Raw genomic sequence first — 23,615 nt, forward strand, 5'->3', positions numbered from 1 at the left:
TTTGAATTGTATACTTGAGATGCGCGTGAACTCTAGCGTCAGGTGATCAATTTTCATAACGGCAAGGAAAGTTGTGTGAGTGCGCCACACCAGATTTTTTTATATTCCAAGGCCTAATAAATTGTACCGAACTATTATCAAGTTAATTTAATAATTTCTTTTTAGTTCGTCACTTAGTTGAATCCTATTATTTTTTGCTTATAATTTTCAATTCTTATTCTATTAATAAGTTTTTAGTTACTAGATTTTTTATTGTATCTAGTGTCATTAAAGTATAGTTATAATTTTTCTTATCGATTGTCAGAAGACTCCTCCATGCACACGGACTTGACGTCCAAGCATGGAGTTATTCATTTACTTTTTACTTGTTTTTCATATTAATGTTACAAACTAATGTATCGTCTTTACTTTGTTTTTACATAATGAATAAAGTTTTTGAATAAAATGAATTGAATTGAAAAAAATAGAATATCGGGGACCGAGCTTCGCTCTGGAGTACAAAAGCATAAAAAAATATTAAGAAAGAAGAAAGTATAATTACATTCATAGTTCATACAGAAATGTTCTATCTAATCACAGTAAATTGATATTAATTCCCAGAGGAATGCAAAAATTTCCCTCACAAAGGTCCGGTTGCACAAAAGCCGGTAAAATTTTAATCCTGATTAATTTCACGTAAACCAAATCAGAGAAGACCATTTCAAGTAGATGGATTTTTTAAGCTGCGTACACATATACGCACTTCCAACCCGCACCGAGCCTTCGTACCGCCCTCGTTCCTCCATCGTACCACAGTCGCTCCGCCCGCGCACCCATCATGAACGTTACGGAAGATGTTAGATCTTCTCGCGTTCCCCGGTCGAACCACTGTTGCTCCCCGGTCGATCATCAATCGCTCTGCTGGAGTGACGTTCGGTTGCGGAGCAGAGCGAAAGTCTGTACGCACCTTATTAGATTGAACATAACTTATCATACACATGATGAACAACCTATGTGTTTGTCAAGTTCCATTCAATCTAAAAAAAATCTATAAGGATTAAGTTTTTCACATTTTGTTAATAACTTTGGTATAAACCCAGCTTTACTGCAGTGTAGATAATTTCTTCAAAAGTTATTCATCTTGAATAACGAACTTATAAGGCAGCTGATGATTCAAATACTATATAAACATGTTGGCACAGTAAACATAAATTATTGTTTGGTTAGTGTTTTTATTTCTAAAGGTGAACCCAAAAAATGTGAATTATATAAAACTTTTGGTTAAACTAGCAGTAACTAAAATTACTAACTGGCGAATAAATGTCTCAAAATGTTGAATGAAGAGTTTTGAAAGTTTATAAAACCACCTCTACTGAATTAATGTGACAAAATGGATGCAACAGGTAAAATTTATACTGTTATGGAGAGCTCAGAAAAAACTGTTCCAAAAAGTTTAGAATCTGTAATCAGAAGTATTCAGAACTCGTTTAAAGATCCAACAAGTAATCAATTATTGATGGGAGTAATGTACACACTAATGTTGGAATGTGGCTATACCTTGATCTTCTCTAACGAACAAAAATATCAAAACATTTCACCTGGGAAAGACAGTGTAATTGACTTGAATAAGGTGAGTTTGTAGTTTGAAGCTGCAAAAATTGTAGTTCTTATCCACTGTAATCATCTTTGTAGATCAAGGCTCAACTCAGGTCGAGAAGAGACTCGACTCTAGTCGAGAGCATGTGTTTTTAAATAGTGACAGTCGCGGACACTAGAATCGACTGGTCTGAGTGTCACCATTTGAAAACACATTCTCTTGACTAGAGTCGAGTCTCTTCTCGACCTGAGTCACGTAAGTATAAGTTGAGCATAAGAATAGGAAGCTACAGAAATAATAGTTAAAACAAGAAATTTTCATTAACTTTACTACATATATGTCTTTTCTAATGTATAATCAATCTTGCCACCTCTGCTTTCAAGCCCTTAAAATTAACTTTTTTTATATTTTGTTAGAGTTTGATTGACTAATTTTAAATTAGGTGTTCCTATAACAATTTAAAAGTAAGAGCCAATCATGGCTTCTTATTTTTAGAATCAAGCTAACTCAAAATTAAATCTCTGTTTAAAAAAAGTTGGGTAGGCCTTAATAATGTGTGTTTTTAAAGCACTTGCGATGGCGTTTCCAGGTGGCATAGCTATCAACTTGCTAGGAAACAATTTAGGAGCCTCATTGTATTTGGTTACGGTACTTATTCTTGATATCTTAATTAATTTTACCATCAGATTTATGTTAACGTAGGTTGGCTACGGTACTAACTGACAATTAATTATATTCAGGAGACTTGAAAATAAATATGTTAGACCAATATTATATTTGATTTTACATGTATAATATTAACAATGAATTTAAATTACTCTTAATAGATATTGCTTTCTATTAAAGTCTGCGTATTGTATTTGAAAGAAAGCTTCTTTGTGCTAATCCTGGTCAGTAGGCCTATGCTACATTATAAATTAATATAAATGTATACTTTTCAACATATTTCTCTCAACGTGTAATATTTTAATATTTTACAGCCTGCACCTGACATAACGAGTGATCAATTACAAACATTGAAACAGACGTTTAATTACAAGAAAGTACTCTTACAAGCAAATGTGTTGCTTCTCGAGTCTGTGGAAGCGAATGAAGTCTCAAAATTGACTTTTCGCTTAATAGGACTAGACGATTACTCGTTCAATCTCCTGATAATTTTCCGAAAAAGATTGGCCGTTGTTGATATGATTGTAAATAGAAATGACCAGATCACCGAATGCTATTCATTTGCATTTCTACCATCTTTATTTGTAAAAGAGTCAAACGATGATAAAAACATTGCAAGCAAATTCTATAACTTGAGAAACTTTAGTATTCTCTTCAAAGACAATATTGCTTTCAGAGGTAAGAATTTAATGGCAATATTTGCTTTCACCAATTGGAATAGTAATACAGTGATATGAATGGAACTAGCGGTCTTAGATGGGTTCCAAACGACCGGGAATTAAAAGGCAATTCTTTTAGTGGAGCTGTTCTCAAAAGCAGCCACCTTTTTTATTGAGAGACTTGAGAGCTTGGCACTCATATAATATGACTGGGAGTAGATACACATTCTGAATCCTGAGAGAACCACTCCTAATGTTTATTAAATTTTATTTGTCAGAGCAAATAATACTGAATTTTCTATTCTAAATAAGTTGAGAAGCCATAAAACGCTCAATTGTAGTAAATAAATCTTATCAATTTGTTTCGTCCTATCAACGCATGCTGCTGGTGCTGGGTAGCTGCGCTCAACAGCAAAAAGTGCCGAATTAAAGCATTTACCGTATGCTAGGTACTTAAAATTGTCAAATTTTTAAAGTTTCTTCATGATTAGAATATTTATTTTGAAATTTTCTTGCGTTTAATAATCGAATTTTGTTGATTTGTGTAGGACGCAGTCATGTACTTAACTCTCTTCAGATAGCAAACAACAGCTTAGAAGGCTTGCCTGAAGAAATATTCCTTAAAATCATGCAACTTCTTGGAATCGATGAAATTGAGAATGTTGCAGTTACATGTACAAGGTTTTTCTCAGGAGTTTTTCGCCAATGTAGTTTGTGGATATTTTTGCTGAAACGAGACTTTTCTCTCACGATCAATAATTATGAGAGTGTTGAACAATTGATCTCGAAATACAGAGAGGAGAAAGATAAAATAAGAAGGTATTACTTCTTACTGAGTTAGACGCTAAAGTTGATTATTTATCATCATCAATAAAAATTATAATTAATGTTTAATGTTCTGTATTGTGATGAACGTGATTTAGTAATCATAACTTTATTGTATAAACCGACTTGAATTTTCATTGACATTGCCATTTAATTTATTAAAACATTCTAGAGAAAATAATTTCAGTTGCTACACCAATATCAATCTCCAGTAACAATAATTATTATGAGTAGATTAGTATTCAGTAGAGTAGATTACTACCGTATATTTTATAATTATTAAATATTGATGTAGAGGCGACAAAAATTATTTTCTCCTTCCCGAGCATTAAGGCCGTTTTTGAGATCGGCCTTCAGTCTGGCCTTTAAAAATAATGTGTTGAATAAGTTCTGATTCATATTTGCTTCCAAAAAATTCCTCGATCAATTGAGTAAGTAAGCTTCCAATCAAGTGGTAATTTATTGGAAAGTGGAAATTTTATTTTTTTTCTGGGAGTAGACATACTTTTACAACAACAATCATAGAATCTACTTGTATCATAACATTGAAATTTTGAAATTGAAATTTATTCATAACACTGACAATTTACAAACAAAAGTAAATGAACTTAACAAATCAGTACAATAATTTTCAAAAAATAAAAAACTAAAAATAAAAAGAATTAACATCCATTACTTAAAGAAGAAGTTCTTATAATTACCGAAGGAAAAAACACTACCGTCTTGAAAACACAACACTCCATTTATGTAGATAACATGAAATAAGGAATAAACATGGAAAAACTCTCTGTTTGATTATTAATTGGATGAACTGTTTATGAATTATTCGTTTGTATAATTTATCGGCAGCTTACATAATGTCAGGTGAATTTCAGAGTTCAATGGAAGAAAGCATTGCTGAGCATACGTGCCGACTCTGTGGAGGATGAATCAATAGTTGAATTAGGTATGATGTTACTACATTACAAACAAATCTTCACGACTTTCACACCCTTTCTACAGAGGTCATTGGATGCAATAAAAATAATTAATAATAATAATTTGATTAAGCGTAGACTGCATGTAGACTGAATTTTGTAATGACAAATTATGTATCCATTATTATTGATTAAGTTTCTTATTCTTTTTCTCAGCAATCTTAAATGCAATAGAAAGAGCAAAGATTCTAGAATACATCTACTAAAACAACATTACAAGAAATTGAAGTTCTCTTTTTTTCTTATATTGAACTCTTAATATTATTTATGCTTATAACCAGAATAATACTAATTTTGCACATAACGTCTATTTCAGAAATTCCAATCCAAGAAATAGATTAATTGATACTGATGGGATGTTTGAAGATGCAGATGAACCAATTGTACAACTAATTACTATACGTTAGTTACACAACTAATGTTTTCCATGAAACAAGTTTCCATGTTCGCCATTATTTATCATTCAACTGCAGAAAAATTAACTGTTTATGCAATAAATATGAGGAAATTGCATCCAGTGCCAATTATCAACCCAGTCTTGTATGAGATGATAAGGTTTTATTCGGATCCAGTATATGAGACTCAACTATGTCGCAATATACATTTTACTTTTCCTACCATTATACTGATGATATTTCTATAATTATTGCTGAACCATCTTTTATCAATTAAAACTTCCTTGATGGCAACATATTGGTTTCAAATGTGTACATTATTCGAAATTTGCAGTGAGTTTGATGTTATAATAATTTTAAAACATGTTAAGCCTCTCTATTCATTTGGAAACACCCGGTATATGTATACACAGTGTATAAACAGTAGTTCTTCAGTATCAGCTGATGAAAAGCGTCCGGCGCGTCCTCGTGGCGCATAAGTCTGTACACAGCTATAGAGCAAGCCCATATTTGGCGTTTTTTCAGGCGCCAACGCAATCAGCCAATCGGAGAGCTTCCTACCCTGCCGACTCTGAAAACGCCTAATATAGTCTGGCCCTTACGGTTCGATTTTCACATCTCGGCGACCTTCAACTTGAGCGGATTGATGCCGGAAACAGTGGCAGTAGACCACTGGACCAGCACATGTGTACATTGTTGCCGTTGCCGCTTGGTTTGTTACTGACAGTGCGTGAACACTCCCATAAGAATCAAAGATATTATTTCTCAGTGTCGCCCGCGGTCGCAGAAACGAAAAAGTATTTTGAGTAGGAATGCGACTTCACTAACTAAAGACAGTGAGAAAAATAAGAGTAATCACTTTTTTAAATGTCACTTATCTTTATTAAAACCAAATTACAAACTTATCTCCAGAGAAAAATGAAAATGTTTCGTTCAACCATGAAAACAGCCTTTGAGTAATGACTAGTGAAGATAAAGAAGCTGTAATACTCTTGCAAAATGATACATTTTTTCGAAGTAATGAGAATACGGTAAAGATTACAAGAAACTTAGTAGTTAACAAACTGCATAGGTTAGATGGAAAATTACGAAATAGAAAGAGGTTAAGTAATCGTTCAAAATTGCCAACCTCGATTAGATTTTAGGATAAAAATGTAGTTTTCAATCTTGCACAGTTAAAAATATAGTTTAATGATCTCTCACTTGTGGTCATGAAGCACCAAACAAGTTTGGCCAGACCAATAGTCTTCAATCTTTTCACAACTGTGAATCTATAAGTAGAAAAGTACAATCTAAATCTTACACGTTTTTACAAAGCATAATGCTTAAAAATAAACGACAACAAATAACTGCATTATGCCATCTAGTATTTTTTATCGTCTCTCAATTTTATACAAACTCATGCACTGCTTCAAAGCATAATCAATCAGATTTTCGTAATGACGGCTGTCGACTGATCTTCCTCCTTCTCTTGTCACTGCTTGAAGTGAGAGGGGTGAGGAGGGATGTAGAAGCAGATGCTGGCGATTGGGTAGAAGTGGGGGGGGGGGAGCTGGCAATCTACGCCATGTAGTTGTACTGGTTGGGATTGTCCTTATCCCTCTCCATGTAGTCTCTGTCTATTAACGATTCTATCCGCTTCTTCAGATCGGCAGGCTGCAACACAAAACACCTATTATTAAACATAATTCATCAACGAAGCAACAAAACATTTATTAGTTCGATTTGATACCAATCTATTTTCAAATAGTAGTTAATATCAATAGTTATAATAGTTAATTGAGAACATGCAGTCTCGCTGTTAAGTCCTATGTGCTCGCTTCTATTAGCTTTTTCTACTGTCGCAAATTTCAGCATAACATATTCCTAATTATATTTCATAAACTATTTTTATATAAATTTTCTTTTTTCAGAGAGTCTCCTCCAGTAATGCTGTGAATAGATGCGAGTAGGTAACACACATAGGGAAGTGAAGGCAAAACATTTCATAAATCAAAATAATTGGCAATTCCGTGAACAATGATGATTCGATCTTTAAATCAAATGCTGTAGAAAATATCTTATTGGTACTTGCTAAAAGGATAAAAATAAAATACGATACCCAGAATATATTATGAACCTAGAATAATGTGAATTATTGAATGCATTTTTTCTGATTGGACAAATTTAAATAGTTAAGTTTTAAATTGTAACGTTTGATACAACACCACCCAAGGATTGATTGTAACGTCGAATATGGTAGAATAGGTAATTATTGTAGGATAAGACTTACTTTGACTGGGAACTTGAGCTGGCCGTAGAGTTCAGTAATGAGTATATTGTGGCCTAGAGATTTTCGCATCTTCATTATTCTGACAATAGCTGCATCAATTTTGTACTGTCGGTCCTGGAATACACATTCTTCCGTCGCCTTTTGCTCTTCCGTCTGCAACCACACAATTAAATCATTTTTTGAAAAATGCATTCATTAGTTCTGTGATTTTATAGCGAAAACATAAAAAACTTGGAGGTTCAAGAGCTGCTGAAGTAATGATCTAGATTGAAAATCGTTGAATACTAAAAATGAAAGCAATAATTGATTTTAAGTTACCATAATGCCCCAAAACTTGCTCGAATGCCTTTGAATAGTGAACATTGATACAGTAGATTAAACTTAAGTAAGAGTTCGTTTGACATAATTATATAGAATATTGGGTGATTTGTGAAATACGAAATCTACTAATAATTGATACATCGAGACCGTGTTACTTGAAAACGAATATTTCTGTAATCTTGAAATGTCATTATTAAATGCCTTGAAATGTACAAAATTATTGTGTTTTCTCTTTTATTGTATGACTATTGTCGATATGGTGCTTGTCACTATCCATGACAGTATAATAAACCGATAATTTTATTGGATGATCAATCGAACCCAATCAACTTGGCTTAGGTTAGTTTTGAACATATTCTCAATTATCCATGTTGGAAAATTACTTCTTGTCTCCATAGGAGTACCGTAAAATATAATTCAACTCTAATAACTCACCAGGAGACCAAACATTGAACTTTTCACAGATGAATGTAGGGAATTTTCCTGACAAATTTTTGACGGAACAAAAGAATGAAAAGTAGGTACTCACCGTCTCTTTCATCTGAATTTGATTTATTTTGATTCGGAATAGTTTATTAGTGAAATCTGCATTGAACGAGAATTTATCACCATTCTCAACTTCTCTTCCTTTCGGTGTTTTCGTCAAAACACGCGCTTTTCCACATGCCAGTGATTGAAGGGTTCTTCTCAATTCTGAATCCTGAAAAATGCAGAAAAGCACATTTTAAGAATCTGAATGCACACATTGTTTCATCAATAATATTTGCAATGATGTATGAGACGCCAAAAGGTTCAACACAATACCATTCTGGTGTCTCGCTATACTATAGTGAGGTCCACGTTATAAAGGCAGTGGAGAAAGATAGGTGAACAACGTTGCCGATTATCTGTCTTGCCACTGCCTTCTACAGAGGATAGCTAATACCAGCATATCTAATGTGATATTAACTTTACATTCTTGGTAAAAATAACAATTATATTATTTTATTCGTCAAAAAATTCACTTTCTCTACAAATTGTAAAATCTATTGCTTTTGCAAAATTATTGCGCTTTTACTGCGTTTTTACTCAAGCAATAAAGTTGCATTTTACGCGCTTAATACATAAATACCTATTCCAGTGATTGAAAATAAATGTCCATGATTGGAATTAAATATTTTGTTCACTATATATTTCCACGTTGTTGAAAAACGATCTAACAAAAATTATGGAGCAGGAAATGGATAGCGCTATCTGCTTTGTCGAATGATAGGCAAAGATAGCAACACCAATGTTAATCAAATACTACCATTATAATGTGTACCTCTCTCTATAGAAGAAGTGATTCGGCTAGAGCCACCAATATTCAAGATAAAATTTATTCATTTGCAAAGAGAAATTGTGGGAGTAAACCATGAGAACTTGAAGAAAATAATACGTTGAAAAAAACTATAGACCAAGAAAATTATGAGAATATAAAACATTATATTTGATTAATATAATTATATTTTATTTAATTATAATAATGATATTATATAATTAATATAATAGAAGAAAATTATGAATTAAATCTGCTATCGCAATGGAAGAGTTCCGTCGCGAAGCATTTTAGTTATTAATAAAATTGATAATCTATAATTTAAATTTGCGATAAGAGGTTCTACTCACTTCAATATTTGTAGAGCTCTTTACATCTTCGAAGGTTACTTCATCAACCTCATTGAATATTAGTAAACAAAGGGCTTGAAACAACGATACTTGCAATTCTTTATTACCCTGTAAAAATGAAGAAGCATTCATTTAGATAGAGAAAATGTTTTTTTCATCTAATCAAATTCATCTATTATTTAATGCCTTTTAGGTATGTACCAAGCATGTGATTGAAAGCACAAACCGTATACTCCAGTGGAAAATACAGAATTAGTAACTGTTTCTTCAATATCGGAGATGATATTTCAGCTATTGATTTTTGATTCATTGATTTATTCACTGAAACAAATAATATATGGTTATGGTTATCATCTTCAGTACCTACAATATTTTCAGCGCCAAACGAGTATCATTTTAGTGTCAATCAAACAAGTGTAGTGCCAATCAATCATTAGTAGTATCCTCAGTCTTTTCTGCAGCTGCACTAAACTTTATAAAAATTGAATTTTAAATAATACTAAGATCAATAAGATAAAAAATCCAAGTTTAAATATATATTCAACTGTCTTTTATGCAGCTAAACTAAACATTCTCAAGTCATATAACTGAAGTATTTCCCGTTATTTTACAAACTTTATAAACTAGAATTTGAAATAACACTACGATTGATTCAATAAGATCAAAAAATTCCAAGTTTTTTATTTACTGAATATTGTCCAAGTACAGATTTATCAAAACTCGAGATAACTAACTGTTTCAGTTGTACGGTATGAGATAACTTACTATCGAATAATGTATTCAGTAAGGATAACTACCATAATATCACTTTCACAACTTCTCAGAAAGATTTAATATTCGATTCTTCTTTGGGGAATCCCACGCCATCTGTGGACTATCATTGATGTCATAATATATCATTTTGTAACGTTATAGTATAAAATGTATTGTTTTAATAATTGAATTTATGTAATTTTACAAATTTTTGTGATGAAATGTGGAGAATAGATTAATTTGATTTGAATTTCACTGAAAATGTGAATAGTTTTTTCTATAGATAAATTGATATCTGAATAAAATATCTCTATTTTCACACTTCACGCAAAATTACGAGTCATGGGCGAAATAAATGAATTTGAAAAATCCTACCTCTTAAATAGTATGACAGTTCAAGAGACAATTAAGCGTTTTTCATGCCACCTGTGGGTTGGGGGAGCTTTGAGTAGAGAAAATCGTACTCAAGAATGTATTGAAAACCAGAATTCACCCACAGTATCCCTGCTTGTCGTAGGAGGCGACTAAAAGGGACCCAAGGCAACTACAGAAGATGTCTTGCCTTCAAACTCACGGGATCTGCCCCATCAGGGCAGTTTCGGAGGGGCAAAAAGAAAAACCCAAGAGACCAGAGATGGGTGAGACTACAGGCACAAATGTGGGTCAAGAGGCTGAGTCGAGGGTGACCAGGTGCCCTAGAGACAATTTGGCGACCTCTCCTTCAGCGGAAGGACCTACAAAAAAGCCAGGAGTGGAACTCACGTAGGTCATGAGAATTAATCAGTCTGAAGAGACTGCCAAGCATATCACACTGGATTGCGGGTGATGAATGGGATGTTAGCTTGGGGAAAAACTCCAGGTCTTGTAAGGACACAGGTATTGGTTTGCCTAACTAACATACTACTCGGGAACACAATAAGCTTCGGTTGACGTGTGGGGTTCCTAGAACCTTTGGATCCTTGAATCCGTCCCTTCAAAAACAATAAACAGTAAACGTTTTTCAGGCCTTCTAGTGTTGGTAGGGTAGGAAGCTCTGATTCGCTGATTGTGTTGGCGCCTGAAAAACACTTACACATGGTCTGTCCCTTACTCTCCGGAATTCACATTGAAGTTGAGCCTTACCTGAGTGAAGAAAGCTTTGAGAACACAGTGGCCAAGCGTGGGCTGCCACTGCAGCTTGCGACCGTTGTACTTTCCCAGATAGAACTTGTTGAAGTGGTCCTGGTGTTGCACCATCTCGACAGGCAGCGTCACCTCCATCACCGGGTAGGTCGGCCAATAGCCCATTGTTAAAATGCTCACTGTTAGGTCTATTACTGATATATCACAGGAAATATTTTGCGTTCTTGCATTAGCCATGTACTGCAAACAATAACACAAGAATATGAATGTACTATATTCAGTAGGAAATCATAATAGTTCAGTAAATTATGAATGAATAAAATTATCAATTGCAGCGTGTACACAAGAATATGAATGTACTATATACAGTAGGAAATCATAATAGTTCAGTAGAATATGAATGAATAAAATTATCAATTGCAGCGTGTACAAGGTTAGTGTGGATTATCTCCTAGTTTTTACAGGGCTAGAGGTTAGTCAGAGAATTTAGAGATATAAACATAGATTATTGTTTATCCTATGAACTATTGGTATCGCCTATGTGGCTCGAAACAGTCTGATATGTTAGATCTAACCCCAAAAAATTCATATTAAAGTCAACCAATATAAAAAAATTGAAAAATGTCAAGAGTTCAGCATTTAGAACAATAAGCTTTTATCATGGATGATAACTTCTAACAATGATAGCAAACTAGATAAACTTCAATTACGATAAATTAATTGACCATTCAGTATGATAATAGGTTAAAACAATTTTTGGAATTTACTAGATAACTGTGGAAAATGAAATAAGCTGTCACTTGAATTCGCTCAATATTTTACCAAAAAAAAGTAGGAATAAGTCATTGCTATTTTTATTGATTGGACAATTTTGTGTGCTTTGAAGATTGTAGGCGTCGAGCTCAATTACATGTTTTAAAAAAATAATAAACTAGACATACCGTACTAAGAAATCGTTTTGATTTATAATCAAGGAAAATTGAATGAATATCTTCAATTATTACCTGCTTGAAAGCAATATTGATATCTTTGCTAAGCTCCATATCCTTGAACATTCCTTCCAGCTTGGACGTGAAACCTCCTCCGCATTCTTGTTTCAACTTGGACAGCATACTCTTTTCAGCATCCACTGAGGCCGATTTGCCAACAATAAGTCGTTTCGCCAGATCCTTCTTGTAAAATGCTTCGAAAACATCCTTGCCATGAATAAACCTGAATAGGACCATAATTTTGTCCAGCAGTCTTTCCAATTCTTCTTCTGTTGCTTCCTTGTTGCCCGCTCTCAATTTGTTGTCAACAAACTTGGCTGAAAAAAATCATTATAGAGATTGAATGATAGGATGCATTAAAGACCGGACCTGGTCTTTCTAAGTATCAATAAATCTGTGGTTTTTGACAATTTCTTAGTCTTTTTCATTCAATATGAATGATTACCACAATATCAACTTCTCAACTACACAAAAAGTCATTATAGAGACTTCAAAAATCGATTATAAAAATTTAGTTGGTTTATCAAGAATACTAAAGATTTCAACAAATATTTGAGCTTTAGTTTACAAATTTATCAAGAATCTCACATACACTAGACTGCTTGACAGTCATCGCCGGTTCAGTGCGGCTGTCGTGGCATGGATCCAGGAATGGAGGGCTTGACTAGTTCTCTCTAAAAAACAAGTGCTTGTGTGTTTTCAGTTAATAGTTACATTATATTGAGTTTATTATTTTTCAATGTCGCCCACAATGCGTTTAATATAAAAAGTAAAATAAATTTATTTATCTATCTATCAATAGATGAGAAAAACATACAATCGTACACAAACGACAATTAAACCTATCGAAATAAATCTAGAAATAATTTCAAATGCAATTGAGACATTGATTTTACAGAATATCAAAATAAAGTCAAACCTGTACAACAAGCTTCACGTCCTTTCAATTGTACTCCACATTACCTACATAGCTTCTAGTTAGACTACATGGAAAAACTTCTGATTTGAAAAGTTATATTGTTCAATGTTCATCATTATAATTAAACAAAGATCATGAAAGTTCAAAGAAGCTGACAATGAACTTGAAAATTATGAATTACAAATTCATCAATATTTTTGAGTAAATAATTCCAGAACCATATATGCTACTGTTCTCTGAAAATTACTTGCTTGGCTATTTATGAGTAGAGTATTCTCTATTTTGATCATCCAAGATTGATTCTTTATATCTTACCGATCATTTCAGCTGGTTTATTGGCCCTCTGATTAATGAAATTTTCGAAAGCCTCTTTGAGACTGACATTGAATTTTTCATTCTTCTGGAAGCATGTCTGTACTATGTGATCCAATTTTTCTTTGAAATCAAGTACATCTTGCACCATTGACTTATCCTTTTCCGGATCAATCACCAATGTTCTCCCTTTTTTCTAAAAACATACATTTCACTATTAGAAAAAGATAGTTTATGAGATTTTTTATACTAATAATTATATATGTTATATACGCTATGTACCATAAAGGTAGAGGAATGTCAACTATTGTCTAATTGGATTCTGTTGCATGATTGATTCACTGCATTGTATGATTCGTAAGTTCTCTTAGCGGAAACTGAACTGGATCCATTATCAGTTTTCTATTTTATCAAATTACCTATTATCTATTTTTAAATGTAGATTCTTGTAGGTTAGATTCTTGATTTATAAACAACAAACCAATCATCAATATATTACAACTAAACACAAGTAACTTGAATACAGTAGTCTGGTTTGCAAATGAGAAGAATATTTCTAGGCTGAACCCAAGCAACGCAAAGCGCCACTAGTTAGATTACAAATCTTTTGAAAACCACTCAGCTGACTGCTACGCAATACATAGCTTGTTCAAGCAGGTCCGAAGAAGCCAATGTATTTTATTTTCTTATTATTAGCTAAATTTGTATAAAACGAAACAATTGCAGCTATTTTCTTAGTATTAGCTAAATTTGTATAAAACAAAACAATTGTAGCAATTTGATCAAAACAAATAGTGCCATTTTTTAAATATAACGAAGGATGAAATGGAGAGCACGAATACTTGTGAGGATTAATATTCTATTTTATACAAGTTGAAAAATACTACAGCTTCACAGGTGCATTGCAAAGTAGCGAATTAAAATAGGATCGCCATAGGCCACAGATTATAAAGATTGAATTATCACGTTATGATACTACTGGTGCTCAAGGAAAATCATGAACTTAATGGAATATCGTTCAACATTATTTAACTGAATTGTGAGGAATTTAATCAAAAAATGTATGCATAAATGTACCTTGATATAAGCATTGAAGCTGACACAAAGCTCAGTGAGGCCCTTCTTGGTGCGAGTGAAGAGTGCGTATAAAAGAGTCAAGTCTTCAACACGATTTTGTTCAAGCAAAGCATCCAGTCCTTTCTGAAGAATATTGACCATCTGCTCTGTTAGCAGTTTCTTCTCCACTGTATGAATCAACGGCCATCTGAAAGTGAAAACACAAGTACGAGTCCACATTAAACATGCATTTTGCAATCAAAATTATAACAACTAGAACGCTCACTCAAAAATATAATTAAATTTTTCTCACCGTATAATAAATTGATGCATCAAAACTTAATATTCATTTGAACAAAAAACAAGTTAGTTACAAAGATATACATTATAACAATTCGTTTTTTGTAAAGTTATCTAGTGCAGAACAGCGAAAATAATAATATTGCGAAATTGCACATGGTTAGAAAAATAACCGGTTTATCAACCGATTAAAATTTTCTCCATTCATTATGGATAATTTATATACATTTTATATTTGATGTGATAATGCTTTTCAGGTTCAAGCATACTCCAGAGGGCTCAGAAATATTGTATTTGGTTTATCTACAATCTTAGGAGAGATGAACATATTATCCCTTTTTCAGAATCTGCGTGTGCCAAAGCTCGAACATATGAGGGAGTAGCATATTCTGATGCTGATTCACGAAACTTAATTCATTTAACACTAAAAGCCATACATCAGTCAACCCATATTATTCAATAATAAATGTCATAGCTTACATCAATCATATTATTGCATACATTGAATTATTAACAAACGAGACAGGGTAAGCAGCGTTAGAGGGTAGAGAAACAGCAAGACTGAATCTATTCCAAAATTTGATAAGACAATAGAGCGAATATCAACACTTTCATAATCTCACAGCTTTAGTTTTGTGGAAGCGAGGTCTCTTAATGCCTCAATTTCACCGATAGCAATTGCAATCATAAAGTGTAGAAAAAAAGGCATTAATTCACAGAATTATCAATCTCTCTAACTTTTTAGTTCGAAAATATTCATAGCAATATTATACATCTTATTTCTCAAAAATATGTATAATTTTGAAGTATGGTGAGCGATTTAGAATGTAACTGACTTTGTGCTGGAGTCGAGGTAATGCAGCAAGCGCTCCTTCTCCTCGTTGAGCCTCTTGTCAACATGATGTAGGTACTGAGGGATGTCTTCTTCCTGCATGAGACGCTGCGCTTCCGCGCCGTACATGCGCTCAGTGGCCGCCAGAAACTTGGTTTCGAACGCATCCTGGTAGATCTGCAGATCAGACAACATGCGCAGCAACGACTTCAGCAGAGTGCGGTCCACCGTTTCGCCCATGCGCTCGTTTTCAATCAGTATTAAAAGTCCATCTACGGTGCGAGTCTGCACCAAATTATTCATAACAATATGCGACCGAAACATGTCCAGTCCCATGTCCCTGTTAAAAAAAAAACATTACTGGTTACACAGAAATAACAAGGGTGAGAAATAACAGGAAGTACGTATTAGGGTGAAATAAAAGGGTTATTGTCAGTTTCATATAATTTATTTTTAACTTTAGTTTGGCTCAAATATATTATGTGGATCCGTCAATTATAAATTTTATTTCACCTTAATATGGATAAATTCCATAATCTCAGTTCAAAGTGTAAATTTTAATAGGAAGTAGCCTAATAATATTCTTATTACTAGTGAAACCTATTTTAACTTATTTTTTGTATTTTCTTTACGGCTGTCAATTGAATTTTAAATATTTAAATATGGAATGTAATTTATGTCTTACTCCCAGTTACTCGTACGTGATAAAGCTCTTGTTTTTCTCGCAGTATTCCCACAGTAACAGAGCCACATGACTCATGAGACAACGTCAACATTTTGAAGTTGTTGTTTGTTCTGGACAATAAACTCAACTGGGCCAGCAATATTCAGCATGTGACCACAAGACTGTCCAGAATTTGTTTTCTGCTGCTGAAGCTGAGGGGTCATGTGACTGAGGCCTATTTAGTCATGGTGTATCATGCGCTCTTCCACTGTCACGTTTCCTATGACCTACTCATGTGGGGTCATTCAGCAAAGGTTGTGGATATACTGAAGCTGCAAAAACGGGCTGCAAAACGAATCATCACCGCAAGCGATTATCGCGCAAACTGCAAGCCCCTTTTTGTTGGACTTGGAATTCTAACAGTGATCTGCCACTTCCTACTTCTCTGTCTAATGTATGTCAAGAAGAACCAGCAGTACATGTTGACTCGGACTGATGTGCATGAACATAACACCAGACATCGAGAGCTGATTGATATTCCCAGAGTACGCCTTCAGAGATCACAGGTGTGCTTCAGGAGTTCGGCATTGCGATACTTCAATAGGCTGCCTATAGGAGTGAAACAGTTGGATTTAAGAGCGTTCGAGAGAGTTGTACAGTGTTAGTGAATATATGAGTGATGATTTGTCGGAAATACTGTCTTGCTAAACATGCCCTATGTATGTTTTTGTTTTGTGTATTGTATTTTATGTTTTTGACGCCATAGATCCCATATTATGGTAAAGGATGCAGATTTAGGTATAAAGGTATAAATGTGACTGTTATCAACAATTTCTTATCGAAAGTAGACTGGATAGCTTACCAGATTGAATGCAGCGTGGGTTTCTGCAGCACATAGGTGCGATCAAGATACAGGAAAATGCTGCGGATCATGATCATTTGCCGACAATGGGCCAGCCAGTAGTCGTTCATCTGCTTCAAGAAGATCAACCGGTCTGGTGTCTCGCTGATAAAGCCTTCTATCTTATCCTTCACGTGTTGTTCGGTTAAAGCTGTATAACAAGAATATCCATTAATTGAAACTATGAGGAAGAATGTTTACGATTTCAATGTTTAGATAAATAATTAAATGAACAGTAAATAAATCATTTCTCTTCTATTTCCATTAACATTTATTTATTTATTCACAATCGTCACATACGGTAGTAAATCAAATTTTGAGTATTAATTAAATGAAAGGTGACGTGTCAGAACAATAATAATGATAACAATTCCTAGCTGTATTTTGAAACATTGAAAATTAGATGCATAAGCCATGAAATCACAAAACTCTACTTAACGCTATAATAACTCGTCAAATATAAATTTTTCTATTCTAAATTAATACTAAATTAAGAGGAATCTTGTAATAACTTTTCCTTGTTTTAAATTCGCTCATTCATTATCACTGCACTAAACTAATATAATATTTGTTCACTTTCACGAAGCACTCCTGTAGGTTTACATCAGATCTGTTGGCTTCCTTTTCAATCTCTTCGTTAATGTTGAGTTAGTAAATGTGATTCAGTAAATCAAATAGAAAAATAAACTGTGATGAATATGGCCGTGTATGTGATAAGCTTACCAATGCATGAGTAGTTTGCTAATAATTATTAGGTACTTTTGTGTTCAGAGAAACTTTTACTGTTATCTCAAGCCTATTACTGTCGATTATTGTCGAATTTTACTTTTTTGTTGGCGTGAGAGTGTATGAACGGCACAATATGAGAGATTACCAGTGTCACACAGCTTCACGGGAAAGAATTACATGAGCTATCGGCTTGAGATAACAGAACAAGTTGCGACATAAACGCCCTATACCATGGGATATCTACTTATGCTATTGTTTCTCTATGTCAAGACCCTGTCAAGCTGCTAGGTTTTGTTCTGGACAATAAACTCAACTGGGCCAGCAATATTCAGCATGTGACCACAAGACTGTCCAGAATTTGTTTTCTGCTGCTGAAGCTGAGGGGTCATGTGACTGAGGCCTATTTAGTCATGGTGTATCATGCGCTCTTCCACTGTCACTTCCTATGGCCTACTAATGTGGGGTCATTCAGCAAAGGTTGTGGATATACTGAAGCTGCAAAAACGGGCTGCAAAACGAATCATCACCGCAAGCGATTATCGCGCACACTGCAAGCCCCCTTTTTGTTAGACTTGGAATTCTAACAGTGATCTGCCACTTCCTACTTCTCTGTCTAATGTATGTCAAGAAGAACCAGCAGTACATGTTGACTCGGACTGATGTGCATGAACATAACACCAGACATCGAGAGCTGATTGATATTCCCCAGAGTACGCCATCAGAGATCACAGGTGTGCTTCAGGAGTTCGGCATTGCGATACTTCAATAGGCTGCCTACAGAAGTAAAACAGTTGGATTTAAGAGCGTTCGAGAGAGTTGTACAGTGTTAGTGAATACTACAGCGTACTACAGTGTTAGTGAATATATGAGTGATGATTTGTCGGAAATGCTGTCTTACTAAACATGCCCTATGTATGTTTTTGTTCTGTGTATTGTATTTTATGTTTTTGACGCCATAGATCCCATATTATGGTAAAAGATGCAGATTTAGGTATAAAGGTATAAATGTGACTGTTATCAACAATCATCGAAAGTAGACTGGATAGCTTACCAGATTGAATGCAGCGTGGGTTTCTGCAGCACATAGGTGCGATCAAGATACAGAAAAATGCTGCGGATCATGATCATTTGCCGACAATGGGCCAGCCAGTAGTCGTTCATCTGCTTCAAGAAGATCAACCGGTCTGGTGTCTCGCTGATAAAGCCTTCTATCTTATCCTTCACGTGTTGTTCGGTTAAAGCTGTATAACAAGAATATCCATTAATTGAAACTATGAGGAAGAATGTTTACGATTTCAATGTTTAGATAAATGATTAAATGAACAGTAAATAAATCAATTCTCTTCTATTTCCATTAACATTTATTTATTTATTCACAATCGTCACATACGGTAGTAAATCAAATTTTGAGTATTACTTAAATGAAAGGTGACGTGTCAGAACAATAATAATGATAACAATTCCTAGTTGTATTTTGAAACATTGAAAATTAGACGCATAAGCCATGAAGTCACAAAACTCTACTTAACGCTATAATAACTTGTCAAATATAAATTTTTCTATTCTAAATTAATACTAAATTAAGAGGAATCTTGTAATAGGCCTAACTTTTCCTTGTTTTAAATTCGCTCATTCATTATCACTGCACTAAACTAATATAATATTTTTTCACTTTCACTAAGCACTCCTGTAGGTTTACATCAGATCTGTTGGCTTCCTTTTCAATCTCTTCGTTAAGGGGCATGTCTAGGAAGGCTGTTCAAAAAGTGTAGTACTAGGTAAATTTAACTGATGAGATGGGGAACGGAGTGAAAAAGCATGCTGGCTCACAAACATTGGTCTTCATAGCTCTACTCTCTCTCAATCGATGCGCTCTCTCACACATCAGTCTTCTCTTTCTAGAGAAAGAAGTTCATTACTTCAGTAGCACCACTATCACAATTGACACGCGCACTCACTCTCACATCAGTCTTCTCTTCCTAGAAAAGTCCATTATTATTATTATTATTATACACTTCATTGTCTACTCATTCTGCGGCTGTTCTAAGTTCTAACATGACTGATCTGCTTTTGAGTAGCCTGGCTATAGATTGTATTCTATTGCTTCAACAGTGTTATCAATAAACACTTCATTTGACTAATTCTTCTAAATCGATATACAAGTTCATTAATATATGAGTGCACTATATTATATAGATATAGTAAGTGCTGAAGGCTGTTAATAAAATGGTTTATGCATAGACAAATAAAAGTCATGATTCTTCATTCTTGAGATTTAAATATATTTATTTTGATTCTAGATAGGAATTCATTTTTCCAGTAATAATATTGTTTGGAGTACAGGATCAAATATTTCAATGTATTTATGTATATTACCAGGGAAAATCACAAACAAAAAATGATTCCAATAATATAATAAATCAAATCAAATCAAATTGGTTTTTATTATCCATGATAACATGAAACAGCTGTTACATAGCTAAGGTGAACGTTATATTTTCGAGCTCAAAATTTAAGTGGTTTTATTCTTCATTTTGTGAATTTAACGTTTTTTTCATGTTTTTACAAAAGTTTTACTATCAATCTATCAAAATTGAAAATTGTTTGTTTTATTCTAATCTATACTCTCAGATTGTGATTTGGTGTAGAAAATTGAAATGGACATAACCTATGTATAATATTTGCACAATTTGAAACTGAATTAGGAAATTGAAAAAGTTTTGGGCAATAACCTGTTTTTTCTTTTCCGATCATTGTATTGTTTGTGCTAACCTAATAAATAAATAAATAATTAACAAGGCACAAGAATTCAAATCATACAACAACGCTACATCTTCTGCAACCAAATAAATCTTATAACTAACATAATAGGACAAAGTATATTTATATATAAAATAAGTATATTTATATTAGCTGGATAGGCCTACAACTGACTCTTCATTCTTGAGATTTGAATATATTTATTTTGATTCTAGATAGGAATTAATTTTTCCAGTAATAATATTGTTTGGAGTACAGGATCAAATATTTCAATGTATTTATGTATATTATCAGGGAAAATCACAAACAAAAAATGATTCCAATAATATAATAAATCAAATCTAATCGAATTGGTTTTTATTATCCATGATAACATGAAACAGCTGTTATATAGCTAACGTGTAAAACTTGATCTCTCCAAAACTAAATTTTTCCCGGGTAGTATCATGTAAATTTCTTGGGTTGAATTTGAATTGCCATGCATGGCCGAACATGGATAATAAAGAATTCGATGAGAGAAGAATGAACCATGTCTCCCAAATCGCTGTACAAATGGAATATAGTACAGATTTCATGTGATATTGAAATGAAATGGGAATAAATAATAATATGGATGTCAAACTACTGTATAAGCATATAGAATAATAGAGCATATATGAATATAGTATATAACATAAAACACAATAACACAGACAAGAAGATGGGCAATATCTCATTGAACAAAAACAATCAATTGTTTTGATGACCGAAAACCAGTTCTCCGGTTGTGTGTGAGTGTGTGTACTCACAATCATAGCAGTTTGGGACTGTGTTAGTGAGTTCGACCACACTTTTTCGAAAGGCTAGTACGGAATTGAAGCTTTCTCAATTCAGACTACTTTGCAGGTACTCCGTTCTAGCGTGTTTCGGACGCTATTTTCCAACCGATAATCATGAAAATGGTACCAAATTGTTCAGAAAGATTTGGACATCTGGCGCCGTACCGCCAAATTTTGATATCACTTATCAATTTTTTCCTATTGAACGTCAAACTTTGCCAAATTTTCTCCAAGTTCATCGAATTTTAAAGTCATTTTATAGTTGGAAAATTGGAATTTGGCGGTACGGCGCCAGATGTCCAAATCTTTCTGAACAATTTGGTACCATTTTCATGACTATCGGTTGGAAAATAGCGTCCGAAACACGCTAGAACGAAGTGCCTGTTTCAGCCCTTTTTCCGAATTATAACATTGCTCTTAATGTTGAGTTAGTAAATGTGATTCAGTACATCAAATAGAAAAATGAACTGTGATGAATATGGCCGTGTATGTGATAAGCTTACCAATGCATGAGTGTTTGCTAATAATTATTAGGTACTTTTGTGTTCAGAAAAATTTTTATCAATAATTATGACGGTCTTTGTCTACCTTTTAGATTTGTGTAGAGAGTAGATGCCATGTTATGGTTGCACATATTCTCTACACCCTGATACAATTCTTCTAAGCTGTAGGCAATTGATCTTGAAGTTTGAATTGCTATTACAGCTTCCTTTAGTTTTTCCCATGTTACTTCTTGATAGTTCTCAGGCAATTTCGGCTTTTCTGGAATAGTAAAAATGTGTTAACAGTAAGAGAACTTTATCATGTTGAGTCTCTTTCTACAAGAATCAGGTAGGCTATTATTCAAAGATACGTAAAGTAGCCTAATGCTATTTTTCTATTCAGAAAGGACAAGTTTAAAACTTTCAAATAAAAACTTGAAAATATTTAGAGACATACCTCATAAGAAGTTATCAAGTTTTGAAGTAAGTTTACATAATGTAACTTCAAGGTAAGAATAAGTGGAAAACCTAACCTATATACTAATTATTGATCAAACAAAAGGTTCAGCTTAAGCGTGCTATTAAAACTAATAATAAAAAAATGAAACGTTTTTAATATTCAAGAGATATTTTAATCACATCAATTAACAATCGTAATGTAATAGCCTTGATTACTTTTAAAACATTAAATTGACAATACAATCAAACGTTAAATATATTGGTAAAAAAACAATATATTCATATTGATGTAATATAGCATCAACTTTCAAATATACCAACATTATAACATAAACAAATTCACATTTTATAAATTTCACAGACTAACCTATCTTTTTCAAAATTACTTTCATAAAGGTCTAATAGACATTATAGAAGTCTTATACTTGAACCTCTTTAGAACTAGAAAATTATGACAAACAAGAAGAGTTTGGAAATTGAACAATAATTTCAACTAACCTTTAAAATTTTTAATAACCAACTTCTTTGTTGATGGAGCCGTTTTTTGAGAAGTCAAGAATGGTTGCATCCGATTAATTCCATTAGAATTTGGTTGTAAAGCTGAAAAATTGGCCCTTCTGGGCGTAGTTTCATTCATTTCTTCTGTTTTTAGTCTTTTACATGTATTATTATCACTGAAAGATGAATTTCTCTTTCTATCCACGGAATTTTCACACTCCTCCGATTGTGGTTCAAAGCTTCTAGTTCTAGTTATACTTGACATAAGATAGCATGACAAGGCCGTAGCCTTTTAGAAATTATATTAATAATAAAGTCCAAATAAAATAAAAAAATAGCAAACACAATAGATAGTATTCAACTAAACCGTTTCTACTGATGAACTTCTTCACTGTTCTTTACTAGAGTAAAATTTTCCACTCACAAGCTCACGAACTCAAACATGTATCAACTATACCTATAGCTATAGCTAAAAAAACAACATGTATATAGTTGCCAGTAGCTGACATTGGCAACCACTTGACCAACCTTTGAAAATGATAAGATGAAGTTTCATTTTGTTCATGAAATATTCCAATCAATTACGATTGAATGCAATGTTACATCAAATCATGTGAAAATATTTATTTCCTTATCTATTATGAAGTTTGGAAAAATTCTTGATAATGTATTCATACCCTACT

General features: G+C 33.4%; 2 protein-coding genes across 7 annotated transcripts; one reads left to right on the plus strand and one right to left on the minus strand.

Annotated features, from left to right (window-relative positions):
* The first annotated feature begins 1,069 nt into the window (after positions 1 to 1,069).
* On the plus strand, positions 1,070 to 7,523 carry LOC111064125. 5 transcript variants are annotated; one of them, XM_022351806.2, is made up of 5 exons: positions 1,070 to 1,609; positions 2,557 to 2,920; positions 3,450 to 3,720; positions 4,602 to 4,672; positions 7,012 to 7,377. In XM_022351806.2, the coding sequence occupies exons 1-5, from the start codon at positions 1,370 to 1,372 to the stop codon at positions 7,026 to 7,028; spliced, it is 963 nt and encodes a 320-aa protein (XP_022207498.2). In that variant the 5' UTR covers positions 1,070 to 1,369; the 3' UTR covers positions 7,029 to 7,377. The 5 variants fall into 5 exon arrangements, with proteins under 5 accessions (XP_022207498.2, XP_039279911.1, XP_039279915.1 ...); XM_039423977.1 differs by lacking the exon at positions 7,012 to 7,377 and adding an exon at positions 5,020 to 6,434; XM_039423996.1 differs by having other exon boundaries at positions 1,172 to 1,382; positions 7,012 to 7,523.
* Positions 5,954 to 23,408, minus strand: LOC111064123 (cullin-4A). 2 transcript variants are annotated; one of them, XM_022351805.2, is made up of 12 exons: positions 22,933 to 23,389; positions 22,082 to 22,255; positions 18,967 to 19,156; positions 15,626 to 15,961; positions 14,511 to 14,697; positions 13,437 to 13,629; positions 12,218 to 12,519; positions 11,214 to 11,453; positions 9,339 to 9,446; positions 8,221 to 8,391; positions 7,371 to 7,523; positions 5,954 to 6,754 (listed from the first exon to the last, which is right to left on the minus strand). In XM_022351805.2, exons 1-12 carry the CDS (start codon positions 23,195 to 23,197, stop codon positions 6,659 to 6,661), a joined length of 2,415 nt encoding a protein of 804 aa, XP_022207497.2. In that variant the 5' UTR covers positions 23,198 to 23,389; the 3' UTR covers positions 5,954 to 6,658. The 2 variants fall into 2 exon arrangements, with proteins under 2 accessions (XP_022207497.2, XP_039279799.1); XM_039423865.1 differs by lacking the exon at positions 18,967 to 19,156 and adding an exon at positions 17,148 to 17,337 and having other exon boundaries at positions 5,964 to 6,754; positions 22,933 to 23,408.
* Between the last annotated feature and the right edge of the window lie 207 nt (positions 23,409 to 23,615).

The sequence above is a fragment of the Nilaparvata lugens genome, chromosome 1 (genome assembly GCF_014356525.2).
Source record: "Nilaparvata lugens isolate BPH chromosome 1, ASM1435652v1, whole genome shotgun sequence".
Lineage (NCBI taxonomy): Eukaryota > Metazoa > Arthropoda > Insecta > Hemiptera > Delphacidae > Nilaparvata > Nilaparvata lugens.